Source organism: Coenobita brevimanus, chromosome 14 (genome assembly GCF_032717465.1).
Source record: "Coenobita brevimanus isolate Jiangsu-jjx chromosome 14, ASM3271746v2, whole genome shotgun sequence".
Taxonomy (NCBI): domain Eukaryota; kingdom Metazoa; phylum Arthropoda; class Malacostraca; order Decapoda; family Coenobitidae; genus Coenobita; species Coenobita brevimanus.
In genome coordinates, this window is record NC_136967.1 from 2,110,969 (window position 1) to 2,131,730 (window position 20,762).

General features: G+C 46.2%; 1 protein-coding gene across 1 annotated transcript in view; it reads right to left on the reverse strand.

Moving 5' to 3' along the window:
- IA-2 (tyrosine phosphatase IA-2) overlaps positions 1-20,762 on the reverse strand; it is a 158,425-nt gene that overhangs the window by 21,160 nt on the left and 116,503 nt on the right. Inside the window, exon 20 of the mRNA XM_080286440.1 lies at positions 6,523-6,711. Within this exon, the coding sequence (XP_080142566.1) occupies positions 6,523-6,711 (189 nt within the window). The remainder of the gene's footprint in view (positions 1-6,522; positions 6,712-20,762) is intronic.

Genomic DNA, 20,762 nt, shown 5'->3' on the forward strand with positions numbered 1-20,762 from the left:
TCTCTCTCTCTCTCTCTCTCTCTCTCTCTCTCTCTCTCTCTCTCTCCTGTATCTCACTTACAGATCAGTGCTACCACAATCGCCCTACCACCGTCACCACAACTACCAATATCACAACTACTACTACTACTACCACTGTCACTGCCACCGCTACAATCACCATCACACCCCAATTACTACCACCACAACCAAACCATCACCGCTACCACAACCACCACCATTACAACTATCACCACACCACCACCACCACCACCACCACCACTACTACCACAACTTTCACTACCACCATCAAACTGCTACTACTACTACTACTACTACTACTACTACCATCACCACTACCGACACTACCTACCACAACTACCACCATCCCAGCTACCACAACTACCACCATCCGGAGTGTATTGATGTGATGCTCTCTCTCTCTCTCTCTCTCTCTCTCCCCCTCCGGCCATAACACCCTATATATTTATTATTAACAGCTCTCTCTCTCTCTCTCTCTCTCTCTCTCTCTCTCTCTCTCTCTCTCTCTCTCGTCTTTTTATCTCCCCTTTTCTTCATATTTCCTTCATTCCTCTCTCTCTCTCTCTCTCTCTCTCTCTGTATCGTCTTTTTATCTCCCCTTTTCTTCATATTTCCTTCATTCCTCTCTCTCTCTCTCTCTCTCTCTCTCTCTCTCTCTCTCTCTCTCTCTTTCACATATATTTTCCTCATACCTCATTCTTTCCCTCATCCCCCCTCCCTCCCTCTCCCTCTCCCTCAAAATAAATGTTTACTTAGACATTAGAGGCCAAAGTAACTAAGAGGCTAAGTTATATTGGACTTCTGATCGGCAACTGAATCAACAATGGCGAGAGAGAGAGAGAGAGAGAGAGAGGGAGAGAGAGAGAGAGAGAGAGGTGTTATTCACTTAGATGTCAACGAATAGAACATTTTTAGAATCACTCGCGTTTTTCCTCTTCTTTACCTTCGTTCCGGGAGGAGGAGGAGAAGAGAGGAAGAAGGAGAGAGGGGAAAGGGTGGGAAGATGAAAGGAAGAATAAGGAGGATGTGGAGGGGAGGGGAGGGAGGGGGAAGGGGAAAGGGTTGGTAAGGGAGAGGGAGAAAGTGAGGAGGAGGAGGAGGAGGAGGAAGAGGAGGAGGAGGAGGGATAAATATTCTAATAATCATAACAATTATTATTATTATTACTATTATTATTATTATTATTATTATTATCTTTATGGATGTGTGACCCGTTCTTACTCTGACGATACTTATCCTATTTCTCTAAGTTTATTTAATCCTTTTGAGGGCGGCTGGAAACTGGTGGCTATTCCGACTGAGAAACCACCTGCACCACAAACATTACTGACGTTCATTGGCCGTGCGTGTAAGAATGGGTGTAGGGCGGTGTGTGCAGACTGCTATGACACCCCCTGTGGCGATATGTGGGAGGCTGCTTTGGATGAGTGATTTTGATGATGATCAGTTCCTTCGCAGTTTATGGACTCTGTATGTTGTGAAATCTGCGTACTACGTTTACTACGTTTACTCTCTTTACTATACGTCCACCGAATACACGCTGTAGTATTTTTTTACATAGTTGAAAAATGATATAGAAATTAAGGCGAAACAACACAGAAAGCTCAAGGGGGAAACTTGGGGACTTTTGATATGTTTATGCATATGATATTATACACCTATCCTCAACATTTCACCTCTGTCTCCTTCACTTCCTTGAAACTAATGCTCCTGGACTATAAACCCTGTGTTAATCTCTCACCAGGTATTCCCTCATTATCACACCTTAAGTAATAACACACCTGGTCATTAATTTATACGTGTACTTAACGTTATATATGTAATTAGCCTGCATGCCACAGAACAGGGTGAGGTTAGCAACAGCATAAAAATCTGGACATTTTTTTATGCGTCTTGTACGGCGGATTTTATCGAAAAAAAAAATAATAAAATAAAAATAGGGACCTTGCCTTCCCCCTACGATATCAATTTTATCTTCTTCAATCATCTATGTCTATTATTTTTTCTTGCTATTTTCAACTATTATTTTTTTACTAAGGGTTATGATTTTGAAACGGGGGGGGGTAAATTTTCTACAAGGTGGCTCTTTTTAATTAACTGGAACTGTCTTGAGGTAGGTAGAATATATGAAGATGCTAAGGATTATTATTATTATTATTATTATTATTATTATTATTCATTACCATCATCAATACCATTAGCATCACCAATAATAATAATAATAATGCCACCACTACAACTATTGCTCTTTCTCCACCACTCGCACCATCACAAGTACCACCACCACCACCACCATCATCATAATCATCATCATTATTTTATTATTATTATTTGTCCGTGCCCCCCACAGGTATGGCAGAGAGCAGGTAAGGACAACACAACACTCCACACCCCATCATAATTCTCCTAATGCTTTCCTTTTGTCACGCCTACAGAAAAAACACGGTCCCTTATTGTGTGTGTGTGTGTGTGTGTGTGTGTGTGTGTGTGTGTGTGTGTGTGTGTGTGTGTAATAATCTGAGTGTATACAGTGTCATGTGTGTCCGAGAAGCAGAGGAATGTGTTTGTGTGTGTGTGTAGGTCAACTCTGATAACTTTATGTGCGTTTGAGAAATAAGTGTGTAAATCTGCCCTGTGCACATGCCTAGATCTCGTACACACACACATGAAAACAACCCTCATGAACGTAATTACTGGTGTACACGTCTTCTCTTTCATCCCTCTTTATTTTTTCGTTCCTTTGTTTTGTTCCTCCCTTTTTTTTTCTTTCCTTTGTCAGTCCTCATTTGTCACTCCTTCCTCCTTCTTCCTTCACCTCTTCCTCCTTCTTCCTTCACCTCTTCCTCCCTCTTCCTTCACCTCTTCCTTCTTTCACTTCCTGTCCTTCAGTCCTTATTCTCTCGTCTTCCTTCGCTTTCATTTCGACTTCTTTCCTCCTTTCTTTTTATTTTTACTCAATCATCGCCTTGCTTTTCATCCTTTGTTCTTAATTAGCACTCCTCTCTCTCTCTCTCTCTCTCTCTAAATTTCATCAGCTCCACTGTCGCCTTCAGAGAATTAAAGAAAAAAAAAACTGCAGCGTCACGATGAGTCAGCACTTTTCACTGGCCGTATGTTTTTTCCCCTACGCTTCGAAAACTGAACCTTCGAGGAAAAAAAAAAAAAGTGAGCGAGTGAGAAAGGAGCAAGAAGAAAGAGAGTGAGAGAAGGAGAGAGAGAAAAAAAACTCTTATTCTTAGCTTCAATTTCTTCAGAACCAAAATCAAATCAACCTGAAATGAAAGCCACGCCATTTTTTTTTTTTTTTTTTTTTTTTTGAGTTCCAGCCCCCAGCCCCCCCCCAAGCCTAGCCCCCCCCTTTTCTCAATTATTATTTTTTGTTCGTGTCTCTCACCTGGGCTTCTAATTAGAGGCAGGTGAGGGCAGGTGAGGCTACTAATTAAGACGTATTGTAATCGGACGGGGGTGATTAGTCTACAATGCTGCTCCCCTTCACCTGTGCTCTGCTGGGATGGGGGTGAGGGAGGAAGAAGGGAGAAACGGAAGGGAGGAGGGAGGGAGAAGGGAGAAACGGAAGGGAGGAGCGAGGGAGAAGGGAGAAACGGAAGGGAGGAGCGAGGGAGAAGGGAGAAAAGGAAGGGAGGAGGGAGGGAGAAGGGAGAAAAGGAAAGGAGGAGCGAGGGAGAAGGGAGAAACGGAAGGGAGGAGGGAGGGAGAAGGGAGAAACGGAAGGGAGGAGGGAGGGAGAAGAGAGAAACGGAAAGGAGGAGGGAGGGAGAAGGGAGAAACGGAAGGGAGGAGGGAGGGAGAAGGGAGAAACGGAAGGGAGGAGGGAGGGAGAAGGGAGAAAAGGAAGGGAGGAGCGAGGGAGAAGGGAGAAAAGGAAGGGAGGAGCGAGGGAGAAGGGAGAAAAGGGAGGAGCGAGGGAGGAAGGGAGAAAAGGGAAGTGAAATAAAGGGATAGTGAGAGTGGGAAGAGATGATGGGAAGACGAAGAAAACAAAGAAGAAGGAAGGAGGGAAAAGGAAAGGAAAATTGAAAGGGAGCTGAGGAAAAGAGGAAGGAAGAGAGAGGAGTGAAGAGTTACAGACGGAGCGGGACTAAGATTTGGGAAAGGTGAGAATGGGAATAATAATAATAATAATAATAATAATAATAATAATAATAATATGGTGTGTGAGGAAGAGGTGTATGGAAGTCGGTGAGGCCAGGGGACTGACAAGAGATCGAGCTGGCTGGATGAATGTTGTGAGAAGTGCATGATCAGGGATTTGGCACCCCTTTTTAACGTGTCAGCGTTCGGACTGACTCTATCGGATACGTTTGTGAAGCTACAGAACGGGGTGAAAGTTTTTAGGCGTATCAGATAGAACGAGGATTCCGGGGGCTTGAAAGATGAGTGAATGGAAGTGTGGTCCATTGGATTGGGCAAACTTGGGCTGTCTGGACGTTGCTACTCCTCACCCTACCCTAGGGTGGGAAAGGAGGTCCAGGTGATGATGATGATGATGATGATAATGATGATGATGATAAGAATAAAAAGAAGAGGAAGCAGAAGAAGAAGAAGAAAGAAAAGAAGAGGGAGGGAGGGAGGGAAGAGAGGGAGGTAGAAGGAAACCAAAGGAATGAAAAGGAAGAGTGGGCGAAAAGAAAATGAGGTGTGAGGAAGAAGAAAACGAGAAAGAGGCAATGGGGAGGGAGAAAGGGAGAAGAAAAGAGGAGGAGGAGGAGGAGGAGGAGGAAGAGGAAGAGGTGGAGGAAGAGGAGAAAAAACACAACAGAGAGCAAGAAAAACATCTGATGAAAATGACTGAAGGAAGTGACGGAGGGAGGGAAGAAAAGGAAGAGGAAAGGAAGAAGGAAGGAGGATATAGGAACGACGAGGAAATGCATTAAGAAGATGAAGATAGAAGGGAAGGAGATGAGGGCGGAGGGAAGTGGGAGGGGAAATGCGGAAATGGAGGAAAGGAGACGAAGAGGAAGAAGTCGTTTCATCTGCCATTCTTTTCTCTTACTTCTTAAACAAACAGCCTCGAAATAAAACACACAAACAAACACTGAATCTATTGTTGTTTTCCTCTGTATTCTCTCTCTCTCTCTCTCTCCCTCTCCTTGCATCTCTGTCCCTTCTCCTCCCTCTTTTCCTCCCAAATCCTTCTTTCTTTCCCTCTCTTCCACTCACCCCCCCCCTCCATCCCTTTCACCTTTCTCCCTTCCTTCCCCCTTCTTCTTTCCTCTTACTCTATTTCCTTCCTCCTTCCCCCCTCTCACCCCCCCCCTCCATCCTTTCCACTTTTCTCGTCTCCCTTCCTCTTCCTTCGCCTTGCCCTATGTCTTTCCTCCTCCTTCCTCCTTTCTCCCCTCCCTTCCTCCTCTTCTTCCCTCTTACCCTATTTCCTTCCTCCTTCCCCCTCTCACCCCCTCCTCCATCCTTTCCACTTCCTTCGCCTTGCCCTACTTCTTTCCTCCTTCTTCCTCCTTTCTCCCCTCCCTTCTTCTTCTCTCTTCCCCTATTTCCTTCCTCCTTCCCCTCCCCAGCTCCAAACTTGCACACTATTATCATACAATTAGACAGGGGAGGAATTGGGTGAGTCCTGATTACACACATAATTGTTCCACCCCTTCTTTCCCCCATCCACTCCCTCTTTTACTGCCGCTACTCCTTATTCCTTCCTTCACTCCCTCCTTCACCCAGTCTTCAAGTCATTCATCCTCTAATTCCTTCCTCCACCCCACCTATTCCTTCATTCACTCCCTCTTCAAGTCATTCATCCTCTAATTCCTTCCTTCACCCCACCTATTCCTTCATTCACTCCCTCTTCAATTCATCCATCTATTTCTTCCTTCAATCCCTCCTTCATTTGCTCTCCATTCTCTCGCCTTCATACCCTCTTCTTTTTTTCATTCCTTCAGTCTCTTCCTTCTCCTCCCTCCTTCATTCCTTCTTCTTCAATTCCCTTATTCATTCTTATCATATCTTTATTAGGCCTTACCCTCCATTCACTTTCTCCTTCACTTCAATTCCTTCATTCTCCTTCCTTCACACCTTTCAACTGAGTCTACATTGTATTTCTTCATTATCTCCCTTCTTCCCTTCCCCCCCCTCTCTCTCTCTCTATCCCTCCCTCTCTTTAACTTCTATCTTTCTTCCTCTCTCCTGTCTGCTCTCTCTTCCTCTCCATATTCCTTCCTATCCTCCTTCCATCCATCCATCCATCCATCCATCCTTCCTTCCTTCCTAATTCCTTCATTTATTCCTTTCCTTTCACTTACCTATCTCTCAGTAAGAATTCTCAGGTATCTTGATTTTACTGAGAGAGAGAGAGAGAGAAACAAACACAAAGATATAGAGATAGACAGACAGATAGACAGACAGGCAAGCAGATAGATAGACAGAGATGGATAACTAGAGAGACAGATAGATGGATAGACAGATGGATACAAAGAGACTGATAGATAGATACATAGATAAACAGATATATAGACAGACAGATAAACTCACCGCATAGTCCTTCGAGTCCTGGGTGTGTGGTGATGCTAACAAAGGCAGTTTCGACTTGGAGTGGGCGTGTCGCCGAAGGAGAAAGAGCACCCCTGCCGCCACCGCCACCGCCGCCGCCACACCGCACACCACCGCCGCCGCCGCCATCACGTGCTGGCCCACTCGACTACCGCGCAGCTCACGGGCGCGCTGCGGGAAGGAAGGGTTGTTATTATTATTATTATGATTATTACCACCACAATCACCACCATCACCACCACCACCACTACGACACCCACCATCACCACTACCACATCCACCACCACCACCACCACAATTCCGTGTCACAACATGTACTACAGTGATGTGTAAAAGTTAAGAACATAACTTTCCCTCAATCACTGGCCAAAGCAGGAAGAAACTTTTGCCCCTCACTTCATTTCCCCTACATCACCCACCTACATCTCCACTACACAGGAGGGTCGTGACATCTGCTAACTTCCTACTTATTTTACTGCTTAGCTATTTGTCTGTTATATCCCACGTATGTATGTCAAGAGTAATTTTTTTTTTTTTTTTTTTTTTTTTAAATAACAGAACGGAGGAAGGAAAAACAAATGTTAAATAATGTAATAGTTAAATAATGTAATAGTAGTAGTAACATAATAATAATAATAATAATAATAATAATAATAATAATAATAATAACAAATGGAGGACGCCTGTAATCTGGTGTATGGATTATTTTTTTTTCTTCCTCTGTTGTTACTGTAATAATAATAATAATAATAATAATAATAATAATAATAATAACAATAATAATAGTAATAATAATAATAATACCAATAATAAGAATAATAAAAATACTACCACAACTAATAATAATCTATCTATCTATCTATCTATAGCCCGACGCCCTAATCCCGCAAAGGGTGGCCGCAGACAAAACGCCTCCAAGTCACTCTGTCACCCACCATTTGACTCCCCTCCCCCCAACTCACCCCCCCCTCCCTCATATACCTCTCAACTCCATCCCTCCACCTCATCCTCGGTCTACCCCTCCCTCTCCCTCCCTCCACCTCACCCACATACACCCTCTTAGTCAGTCTTTCACTCTCCATCCTCTCCACATGTCCAAACCACCTCAGTGTATTTCTCCTAATCTTTTCAACCACATCCACATCTACCCCACAACGTTCCTTCACTTCTTCATTCGTCAACCTGTCCCTCCATGTCACTCCACATGCTCCTCTCAAGTAACTCATTTCCACTGCTCTCACTCTTGACTTGTTCCCCTCTTGCAAGGTCCACGCCTCGCTTCCATACGTCAGGGTAGGGATCACAATACCATCATGCAGAGACTTCTTAACTTCCATACTCACTTCCCTATTTCTCATCACTGCTTTCAGCATGCCTACAACCTTCCTTCCCTGCTGTACCCTTTCACGCACTTCATCCCCCAAAGTTCCATCCTTACTCATCACACTACCCAAGTACTTGAATGCACTCACATTCTCCATATCCTCACCATCCAACCTCACTGCACACTCTGTGACTTCATTCCTCTCAAACACCATAACTTTACTTTTGTTTACATTAACTTTCAGCTTCCTCCTCCTACACACTGTCCCAAATTCATTCACCAAACCTTGCAACTCCCATTCATCTTCACTCAACAATACTGTATCATCAGCAAACAGCAACACCGGAAGCTTCCAAATCTCACCCTCATTCGTTAGGGCCACCCCCACATCCACTGCCCTACCTTGTACCTCCTTTACGACCCCATCCATATATATATTAAACAGCCATGGAGACATTACACACCCCTGTTTCAGTCCCACATTGAGATCAAAGAACTCACTCAGCTCACCATCCACTCGCACCAGTAGCCCTAGCTCCCTCGTACATACTCTTCACAGCACTCAACAATTTCCCCTCCACTCCATATATTCTTAATACCTTCCACATACCTTTCCTATCTATTCTGTCATAAGCTTTCTCCAAGTCCATGAAGGCAGCGTACACTTTCCTTCCTTCTCTAGATACTTCTCCACTAAACATCTTAGAACAAATATCTGATCTACACACCCTTTTCCCTTCCTAAATCCCCCCTTGTTCTTCTCCGACTAGCTCCTCTGTCATATGCCTAACCCTGTCAATGAGTATTCTACCATATATTTTACCAGTCACACTAAGAAGGCAAATACCTCTATGGTTACCACATACTTCTCTTTCCCGTATCCTTTGTACAGAGGAACAATTATACCTGATTTCCAGTCCTCTGGAACCCTTCCCTCTTCCCAAGCCAATCTACACAACTTCCATATCCACTCCACAACAATCTCACCCCCATACCTAAGCATTTCACCACATACTCCATCAATTCCTGGGGCCTTTCCCAGCTTAATCTTCTTCATCGCTTCCACTACTTCCGACCTACTGATCTCTTCCTCCCTCCTCTCATCTCTTCTTCTCCCAGCCATTCCCCAACCACTTATACTCACACTGCTCTCACTCTCTACATTCAACAAATCCTCAAAGTGCTCCTTCCATCTCCTCAATTTCTCTCTCTTCTCTACCAACAATCTATTATTCCTATCTTTCACTCCCCTACTATTTCCCCTTTCACACATCCTTACTTTCTTTACCTCCTTCCAAAACAATTTCTTACTCTCCCTCCATTTCACACTCAGATTCCTCCCAAACTCTTCATCCACTTTCTTCTTACTCTCCTTCACCAGTCTCTTAACCTCCCTTCTCCTGCTCACATATACCTCTCTCTTCTCTCTCTCATCTTCTCCCCTACCTCTACTCGCCAACCATTCACCATATGCCTTATTCTTTTGTTCCACAGCTCATTTCACCTCATCATTCCACCATGCTGTCCCTTGCACACCCTTGCATCTCCTCCTCACTCCACAAATCACCTCACACGCTGCGCTTATCTCTTCCGTGAATATCTTACATACGTCTTCCACCCCTTCCATCTGCTCTAGCTCATACCTTCCCAATCTTTCTTCCACTATGCTCTTATACTCTGTCCTCTTCTCACTATCTTGCAATTTCTCCACTCTTCTCACAGGAGCTGTTTCCTCCTGTCTTCCCCTTCGCCTCCTCAACCACTTTCTTTGCAGCTCTACCTTGGCCATCACTAAGTGATGGTCCGAGACTCCATTCCCCCACCCTCTCCACACCCTTGCATCCAACACTTGTCTTCTCATTCGCTCATCCACACACACGTAGTCTATCATTGCCTTTCGTTCAACAAGTTCACCATCCATCCTCCTCATTACTCTCCATGTATACCGGTGGATCATCTTATGACGAAAGTAGGTGTTGGCTATTGCCAACCCCTTACCAGCACAGATGTCCACCAAAGCACTACCATTCCCATCTACTTCTGCTGGCACACCCCACTGACCAACCACTCCATCCACTCGTACATTCCCGACTTTGCCATTCATGTCTCCAATCAACAGCACTCTCTCGCTCCTCTCAAACTTGTCCATACATGCTTCTACTCTCGCCCAAAACTCATCTTTCACTCTTGCCACTCGATCCTCTGTTGGAGCATACACACATACAATCGCCCATGCTTGTATACCTACTTTCATCCTCACCCATACAATCCTTGCACCCACTGTTCCATACTCTCTTATATTCTCCTTCCACTTCTTGCTTATCATCAGACATACTCCCTCTCTTGCCCTCTCATTCTCACTGACTCCCGCACATATACCTACACCGTATTCCCATTCTCTCATCCTTTCACCTTTCCATTTAGTTTCAGTCAATCCACATATATCCACTTTTGCATCCTCAAGCACCTGGACAATCTCTCCCTCTTTCACTTCATCATTCACTCCTCTCACATTCCACGTTCCTACTCTCAGAATGTCCTTTGTCCGTTCCTTAGTCGTCAACGTATGGTCCGTCCGGGTCCGAGGCGCTTTATTTGCTTTTTTAGTTAGTTCTTTTTACGGGGTGGGGCACTAACCCACCACCAACCCTTTTAGTCGCCTCGTACGACAAGCAGGGATACTGGGGGAGTATTCTTGAAACCCCCCTACCCCCATCATCACCATCACCACCAACACCAACAACAACAAAAGCAACAACAACAACAACCTCTTCCCACCAACAAACACCGCACGGGTAGGACAAACAATCAAGGAAAAAAACAATGAAAACACAAAGAAAAACAAGGCAGTAGGAAAATAAAATACTGAAAACATGAGCAAAGAAAATTACCAGCAGAGGAACCGGGAAAACTACCTACGAAAAATGCACCTGTAACCCCCCCCCTCCCTATCTATTCCAACACCAGCACACCACGCATTCATCTATACCACACCCGACCCAATCACACCACCCTCCTACCCTTAACACCAGCACACCAGCACATTAATCCACCCCGCCGGTGTTAATTCATACCACTCGCAGGGTCCGTCTAACACGCATCGGTAACACGCAGTTGATATATATATACAAAGTGGACACGCATTTTCCAAGCCATTACGATAAATAGTTGATGATGAAGCGAGTTTGCTGTGACAACCCTGCGTGATTTGGGGTCAGGGGGAGGCGTGGGGAAGGAAGGGGATTAGGGATAGATGGGGGGTAAGGTTGGGGAATAGGTGGGATGGGGGTAAGGATGAGGAATGGGCGGGGAGGGATGGGGGATAGGTGAGAGGTAAAGCAGAGTGAGGGTGGGGAGGCTGATGGAGGGTATGGTTGGGGAATAGGTCGGGAGGGATGGGGGATGGGTGGAGGGCAAGATTGAGGAATGGATGAGGAGGGATGGGGGATGAACGGAGGGTAAGACAGGATAAGGATGGGTAAAGGGATGGGGTAGTAAGGGATGGGGGAAGGATGGAGCCAGGGTATGGATGGGGAATAGGCGAGGAGGATTGGGGATGGGGGGGATGGATTAAGGGATAGGCAGGGAATGGGTGGGGAATATAAAGAGGATGGGGAAGGTGGGGAACAGGGGTGATGGGAGGGAAGGATAGGGGTTCTGGGATGGATGGGGGCTACGGGGGTAAGGATGGGGGTTGAGAGAGGTGGTATGGGATGGGGATGAATGAAGCGGAGGGCTGGGGAAGGGCAGGGGATGATGAGGGATGGATGGAGGCAATTTTACGCCACCTTGAAATAAAAAGAGTATAGATGAAAATGTTATCAAGGGGGTAAGGACTTAATGGATACACACTGTGGCGTATATACAAGTCTCTTACGCTGAATAAAATCGTCTGGTGCCTGAAAGTATATATTAAAGAAAGGACATTGAGGTGAGGTTAATGTGCTCTCTCTCCCTCTCTCTCTCTCTTGATTCTCCGACGTCAAGCTTGCTACTCAGGTACTTAAACACACACACACACACACACACACACACACACACACACACACACACACGTGACTACTTACTGCTGAATTTATGTATCTGTAAGTTGGAGAGAGAGAGAGAGAGAGAGAGAGAGAGAGAGAGAGAGAGAGAAATATATTACCTAACATTTACTGTGTCTGTGTTGTACTGTGTGGACGTTCGGCTGTACGCAAGCTGTGTGTGTGTGTGTGTGTGTGTGTGTGTGTGTGTGTGTGTGTGTGTGTGTGTGTGTGTGTGTGTGTGTAATCATAGTAATGGGTGAGAGATGAGCTTAAGTCGTCGACTCATCACTGTGATTGTCACTCTCTCTCTCTCTCTCTCCCTCCCTCCCTCTCTCTCTCCACCAACTTACTCCATCACCACCACTCTCTCTCTATCCTAATACTTTATGATATATGTCTCAGCCTACCCCTTCTTCCTTCTTCCCTCCCTCCCCCTTCTTCCTCCTTCCCTCCCTCCACCTTCTTCCTCCTTCCCTCCCTCCCTCACATTCCTCCATCATCATTTTCACTCCTCCATCACCATCTTCACCTTTGCCCCAACATTCTTCGTCATTTTTCTCCTATTCTCTTCCCATTTTCTTTTTCATTCTCCTTCTAAATTGCTCTCCCTCGTCCTTCATTTCTTTTCCTCTCCTCTTCTCAGTCTTAAAACCTTCCCCCCTCCCCCCTCTCTCTCTCTCTCTCCCTCTCTCTCTACCTGACACCTGGATCAGTTAAACAGTGCAGTGTTGGAGGGACTAAACAAAACCTGGTTCTCCACTCGGTTTCTCTACCCGGTAAAACTCTACGGGAAAATCCAACCACTTTTCGCTGACGTGTTAGGTGTGTGTGTGTGTGTGTGTGTGTGTGTGTGTGTGTGTGTGTGTGTGTGTGTGTGTGTGTGTGTGTGTGTGTGTGTGTGGCAGAGAGAGAGAGAGAGAGAGAGAGAGCAACAGGTGGAGGCGCTGATCTTTAGTTTGTCTAACGCTACTCTCTCTCTCTCCCCTTGCATCAATCTCATCTTACATATTTTCTTCTATTTCTCTTATTCTCCCTCTTTCTTTCTTTCTTCTCTCTCTCTCTCTCTCTCTCTCTCTCTCCGTGCCTCCTCCTCCTCAGGTGTTTATTGACCTACTTCCCTCTCTTTCTCTTTCTTCCTCTCTTTTCTCCTCGCCTCCTCTTTTTTCACTCTCCTCCCTTTTCTCTTTCCTAGAACATCACATTGCTCTCTCCCCCAAACTCTCTCTCTCTCTCTCTCTCTCTCTCTGACATTATTTTCTTACTTTCTTCTTTTTCATCTCTCTCTCTCTCTCTCTCTCTCTCTCTCTCTCTCTCGCTCAATGTCTATAAGAACAAATAATAAAATATCTCCATCTTCCTCCTCCCCATTCTCCCCTTTCCCTTCCCCTCCCCTCCCCTCCCTTCCCTTCCCCTCCCCTCCCCTTCCCTTCCCCTCCCTTCCCCTCCCCATCCCATCCCTCCCCTCCCTTCCCCTCCCTCCCCTCCCCTCCCTTCCCTTCCCTTCCCTTCCCTTCCCTCCACTCCCTTACCCCTTCATCCTAAGAAATAACAATAAGAAACCTCCCCTCTTTCCCGCTCCCCTCCCCCTCTTTCCCCCTCCCCTTCCCCTCCCCTCCCCTCCCCTCCCCAGCCGCACATCAAAGCAGAGCAACACAAGTGATTATTTTTAATGATGTCATACAAGAAGGGGTGATTATCTCTTAATGATTGGGGGGGAAATGGGGAGGGGAGGGGAGGGGAGGGGAAAGGAGGGGAGGGGAGGGGAGAGGGGGAAATGGGGAGGGGAGGGGAGGGGAGGAGAGGAGAAGGAGAGGGGAAGGGACGGGAGGGGAGGGGAGGGGAGGGGACAGGGATTAAAGGTGGCTGTAGTGGGGTGGGGAAAGAATGGTAGGGGAGGGGGGGAGGGAGAGGGGGAGGGGTAGAGATTAAAGGTGGCTGTAGTGGGGGAGGGGAATGGGAGGGGGTATGGGGAAGAGAGGGGGATTGGGGAGGCGGGGCAGGAAGAGATGGGGTGGTGATGGGGGAGGGGTAAAAGGTAATGGGGGGGAAATATGGAGGGGGGATGAGGGGAAGACAGTGGGGGAGGGGGAGGGGGAGGTGGGGAAGAAGGTGGGGATGGAGGGTGGGAGCAATGTGTGGAGGGGTTGGGGAATGAGTAGGGGGGGGTCAGATGGGGTTGGGGAGGAGGAGGCGTGAGAGGTTGGGGTGGTTGGGGATATGGGGAGGTTGGTTGTGGGGAGAAAGGGATGCTTGGTGGGGTGGGGGAAGCTGGGAGGGGGAAGGAGGAAGGGGTAGGGGAATGGGAGTATGTGGGGAGGGGGTGTGGAAGAGGAAGTGGGGAGCGGATGTGGAATACTGTGGAGTTAGGTGGATGGGGAAATAGTGGAGGACGGGTGAGGAATGTGTGTGTGTGTGTGTGTGTGTGTGTGTGTGTGTGTGTGTGTGTGTGTGTGTGTGTGTGTGTGTGTGTGTGTGTGTGTGAGAGAGAGAGAGGGGACACTGAGAGATAAGAGGGAAGAGGGAGAGAGAGAGGGGTGAATGTACAATAACAAATATTGTGGGGGGGGAGGGAGGGAGGAGAGATGAACGAGAGAGGTGAATGAGAGAGGGGGGAGTGAGGGAGTGGGTGAAAGGAGGGAATACAGGAAAAACGACAATAACAGGTGAGAGAGAGAGAGAGAGAGAGGACAGGGGGGAAAGGAACAATAACAGATAAGGGGAAGGGGAGGGGAGAGGAAGGGAGGGGAAGGGAAGGGAAGGAAAGGGAAGGGAAGAGGAGAGGAAGGGGAGGGTAGTGAGAGGAAGAGTGAAAGAGAGATGGGGAGTGAGGGGGAGGGAAGAGGGGGAGGGAGGGAGAGAAGGGGAGGGGAGGGGGGAGGTGAGGATCTACACACGTAACTAAAACAAAAACACTTCTCACACAACAGAGTGGGGAGGGGGAGGGGAGGAGGGGAGGATGAGGGGGAGTAAGCTGCTTTGTGCCCCATATTGTTCCTACCACGGCTACCACAATTACCACAACTACCACAACCACCACCGCACACAGGTACCACACACCATCACACGGCGATTACCACACCTGTCACTCTAATCGGCTTAATGTACTTACCTGTATTACCACATTTACGCGCACACACACACACACACACACACACACACACACACACACACACACTTACACACTCACCTGTCAAACCAATCACATTACCTGTATCACCAAACTTAATTAACACATACCTACACCTGCCTCAACACTTACCTGCCCATAAGTATCACAACTATAAAGGTGTTCAATTCTAACCCTACCAAACAAATCTACCTGTACTACCACACTTACCACACTTCTACCACACCCTTACCTGTCCCACACTTACATAATTACCACAGCTGGACTATCACTTACACACCTGTCTCGTTGTAATTATCTCACCTGCCAATCCTATAAGCTAGTGACAATTACCTCACCTGAGTATATTACGTTATTAAGCTTGCATCACTCACACACACACACACACACACACATGAAAATTGCACAACCATCATGGCTGAGTAATTGCCATCTCTCTATCATTAATGTTGAAATATAACAACAGATTAACACTAGTCACGAAGAAGTGCTATGAAAAAATGTCGAGCCGTAGTTTTTTTTATCACACCTGCAATTAACACCACACCTGCAATTAACACCATACTGCAATTAACACCACACCTGCAATTAACACCACACCCGCAATTAACACCACACCTGCAATTAACACCACACCTGCAATTAACACCACACCTGCAATTAACACCACGCTGCAATTAACACCACACCTGCAATTAATACCACACCTGCAATTAACACCGCACCTGAAATAAACACCACACCTGGAATTAACACCATACCTACAACTGACACCACACCTGCAATTAACATCACACTGCAATTAACACCACACCTGCAATTAACACCACACCTGCAATTAACACACCTGCAATTAACACACCTGCAATTAACACACCTGCAATTAACACCACACCTGCAATTAACACACCTGTCAATCAGTCCGCCATTTATATTTCACAGGCTCTTATTCTCGTCAGTTAAGGAAGCTCCCTAACACCTCTTCCTAAGCGATTTATTTTGCTGATTACGACTCGCCGCTCAGAGTTACTTAAAAATCATTCTAATACCACCATACTCTTCACATATTACGTAAAAAACATTAACCACCTCAAAAATAAATCGCTAAGGAGGAGATGTTAGGGAGAAAAACACACCTTAGAACGATACAGGTGAGACAGCCTTCATTAACCCTTTCCATACGAGTATTTTTTTTAATATCCCGAAAAGAAAAACACAAACACGACCTCTGGCTAAATCACTCCACCCCTTCACCCCGACGACCTAATTTTTTTTTGGGGGGGTAGATGACCAGCCTCGACCCCCTGGTGGCTCGGAATAAAAATAAGTAAATAAATAAATAAACTTACTATTTGTTTTATTTATAGGGAGAATAAAATAGTTTGGAGGGAGCAAAGAAAATATATATATATATATATATATATATAAAAAGGGAAACTCGGGCTGAATGGTTACAGGTGTGCGGTGATGATGGCTACCACATTAACCACACCTACCACATTTACCACACCTACCACATTTACCACACCTGTCGCATTTGCCACACCTGCCACATTTACCACACCTGTCGCATTTACCACACCTGCCACATTTACCACACCTGTCGCATCTGCCACACCTGTCGCATCTGCCACACCTGTCGCATTTACCACACCTGCCACATCTACCACACCTGTCGCATTTACCACACCTGCCACATTTACCACACCTACCACATTTACCAAACCTGTCGCATTTGCCACACCTGCCGCATTTGCCAGACCTGCCACACCTGTCGCATCTACCACACCTGCCACATTAACCACATCTACCACATTTACTGCAACTACCACATTTACCACACCTACCACATTTACCACACCTGCCACATTTACCATACCTACCACACTTACCAAAATCACACTATCCACAACCACCACAATCCAGCAAAACCGCCACAATTATAACCACCACACACTACCACAATCACATCTACCACAACTACCACCATACCTACCATACCCTCACCCAACCACACGACCATCACCACATCAACCACACTCAAAAACCACCACAATTATCACAACTAGCACACTCAAAAACCACCACAATTACCACAACTACCACGCTCAAATACCACCACAATTACCACAACTACCACACTCAGAAACCACCACAATTACCACAACTACCACTCAAAAACCACCACAATTACCACAACTACCACACTCAGAAACCACCACAATTACCACAACTACAACACCCAAAAACACAATTACCAAAACCACAACAACCACACTCAAAAACCACCACAACTCCCACACTCAAAAACCACCACAATTACCACAACTACCACCACCACAATTACCACCACCACGCCCGCCTCATAAATTCTGCCAACATATTAAAATTTCACAGGAAAAATATAGTCTTTTGTTTGTCTAGGCTTAGTGGGTGTAGTGTGGGTGTAGTGGTGTGGGTGTAGTGTGGGTGTAGTGAGGGTGTAGTGAGGGTGTAGTGGTGTGGGTGTAGTGTGGGTGTCGTGTGGGTGTAGTGGTGTGGGTGTAGTGTGTGTGTGTGTGTGTGTGTGTGTGTGTGTGTGTGTGTGTGTGAGAGAGAGAGAGAGAGAGAGAGAGAGAGAGAGAGAGAGAGAGAGAGAGAGAGAGAGAGAGAGAGGTGTAGGCAGCATAAAAGAGAATAGGTTGTTAGGGTGGTTGCTGGTGGGACCTATAAGCTGAAGGTAATGATGCCTCTCTCTCTCTCTCTCTCTCTCTCTCTCTCTCTCTCTCTCTCATATCTTCCCTATTTTCACACCGTCTCTAACCCTTTCCCTCTCTCATTTTGTTTCACTTCTCTCTCTCTCTCTCTCTCTCTCTCTCTCTCTCTCTCTCTATTAAATACGCACACCTCGTAACGGCAGGTCTGTGTGGTCTGTGTATCCCTGTAACTCTCCCTTACTCTTTCTCACTTTCTTACTTTTCTCTCTCTCTCTCTCTCTCTCTCTTTTTTCCAATCCACTTGTATTTACCTTTTCTTAATGATTTGTTTTATTCATGCTTTTCCTTACTCTCCTTCAATTACTTCTCTCTCTCTCTCTCTCTCTCTCCCCCTATCAATTTCCTTTCTTCTTCCTCTCCACACCTCTCAGTCTCTCCAATTCTCTTATACTACCATCACTCCCTCTTCTCCTCCCATCCTCTCACTCCACATCCTCTTCCTCTCACTCCCACTTCCTCTCTCACATTACTTCCACTCTCCCCCTCACACTCTTTCTCCCTCTCTGTTCTTTTTCATCTCTCTCTCTCTCTCTCTCTCTCTCTCTCTCTCTCTCTCTCTCTCAATCTTACACTCCCAAACTAATCGATATTCCATACATTCGTTCTTTCCCTCCCTTACACCCCTCCCCCCCACCTCTCTCTCTCTCTCTTCTCTCTCTCTCTCTCTCTCTCTACCCCTAAGGACCTGCTATACCACCGGATTTATACCACGGAGAAATGGAGGGAGGGATGGAGGGAGGGAGGGGCGGTGGAGAGAAGGTAGGTAAGTAGGTAGGTAGGAAGGATGGAAGGAAGGAAGGACGGAAGGATAGAAGGAAGGAAGGAGGGAAGGAAGACGGAAGGATGGATGGATGGAAAAAGAAAGAAGGGAAGGACGGAAAGAAAGAAGGAAGGAAGGACGGACAGAAGGATGGAAGGAAAAAGGGAGGAAGGAAGGAAGAGAGAAAAAAAAAGATAAGTAGAGGGAGAGTAACAGCAAAGGAGATGAGAGAAGGAGAGAAGAGTGAGAGAAAAGGAGGGAAAGAAAGAGAGAGAAGCGAGAGGAAAGTAGAGAGAAGAGAGGAAGGAGGAAGAGGATGTGCAAAGGATGGAAAGGGGGGAGGGAAGGAGGAGAGAGGAGGAGGAAAGGAGGGAGGAAAGTGAGGAAAGTGAAGAGAGGAAAGAAGGGAGGAAGAGGAAGTGCAAAGGAGAACAAGGGAGGAAAATAAAACAGAGATGAGGAACGGGGAGGAAGGAGGAAAGAGGAAGTAAAAGAGGATGAGAGAGAGAGAGAGAGAGAGAGAGAGAGAGAGAGAGAGAGAGAGAGAGTCAGGAAGTGGTCGCGGAAGAGAAAGTAATTATGGGAGTAGGTGGTTGAGGCAAGTGAGGCAGGTGAGGTGAGGCAGGAAAGAGGTGAAGCAGGTATGGTGAGGCAGGTAAGGTGAGGCAGGTAAAAAAAAAGGTGAGACAAGTGGGGCAAGAAAGAGGTGAGGCAGGTAAGGTGAGGCAGGAAAGAGGTGAGCAGGTAAGGTGAGACAGGATAGTGATGCTGGTGAGGCAGGTAGGTGAGGCAGGAAAGAGGTGAGGAGGCAACAGAGGTGAGGCAGGTAAGGCAGGTAAGAGAGGTGAGGCAGGTGAGGCAGGGTTGAAATTAAAGTCTCGAGGAGGCTTCTCTTGCGTTCAAGTTGTCGAGTTTTTAGTCTCTCTCTCTCCCCATATCTCTCTCTCTCTCTCTCTCTCTCTCTCTCCCCCCATATCTCTCTCTCTCTCTCTCTCTCTCTCTCTCTCTCTCTGTATGTATGTATCTATATATCCGGGTCTATTTATCTATTTTCTATCTATCTATCTATCTTTCTATCTATCTACCAATATAATTCATCTAAACGTTCGGTTCTTTGCCACCCCTCTCTCTCTCTCTCTCTCTCTCCCTTATCACTCACTATCATCATCTGACTTTGCTCTCTCTCTCTCTCTCTCTCTCTCTAAATTCCTCCTCCTGCTCCTCCACTTAATCAGCTTACTCCCTCTTACTTTCCCTCCCTCCCTCCCTCCCTCCCTCCCCCTCTCCCTCCCTTCTCTCACCTTAAAGAAAGACAGATATTGAAGGGAAAATAAAAACAGGATTATTATACATTATTTGTGAAAAAATAATTAAGCAAATAATAATAATAATAATAATAATAATAATGACATTAATATTATTACTAATTTAAAAGCAGAGTGATGATATTGATGAAGGTAGGTGGTGGTGGTGGTGGTGGTGGTGGTGGTGGTGGTGGTGGTGGTGGTGGTGGTGGTGATGATGATGATGATGATGATGATGATGATGATGATGATGATGATGATGATGATGATACTACTACTACTATTACTAATCATTATTATTATTATTATTATTATTATTATTATACCAACAATAAAAAGAATAACGTCATACTCCCCCATACCTTGTACACAGCTGGAGAGAAAGAGAGAGAGAGAGAGAGAGAGAGAGAGAGAGTCGATGTCGGAGGAAATATTAAACGAAGGGAGATAAAAGGATGAAAATGGAGGGAGGGAGGGAGGGGAAGGATGGAGAGATAAAATGGAGTCAGGAGGGAGGGACGACAGAAGCTATGGAGAGAAAATCAGAGCAGGGAGGAAAGTGAGTGAGAGGGGGAGGAAAAGAAAATTACGTAGATGAAGCAAGTGGAGAGGAGGAAAGATGGGAGGAAAAAAAGGGAGGAAAGATGGGAGGAAAGAATTGTAAGGAGGTAGGGAGGGAAGGAGGAAAAGAGGAAATCGGTGAGTAGGGTATGGTGTGAGGAAATGGAGAGGAGAGGAGGAGGGAGGGAAAAGAAAGGAGGGAGAAAGGAAGAGACGAAGGAACGAAAGCTTGTAGGAAGGGAAATGGAGGAAGGAGAGAAGACAGAAGGTAGGGAGGGAGGAAAAGAAGGAAGAAAGGTAGAGAGAGAGGCAATGGAGAGAGAAGGAGAGGAGATGGAGGAAGATAATGAGGAGGGATGCAC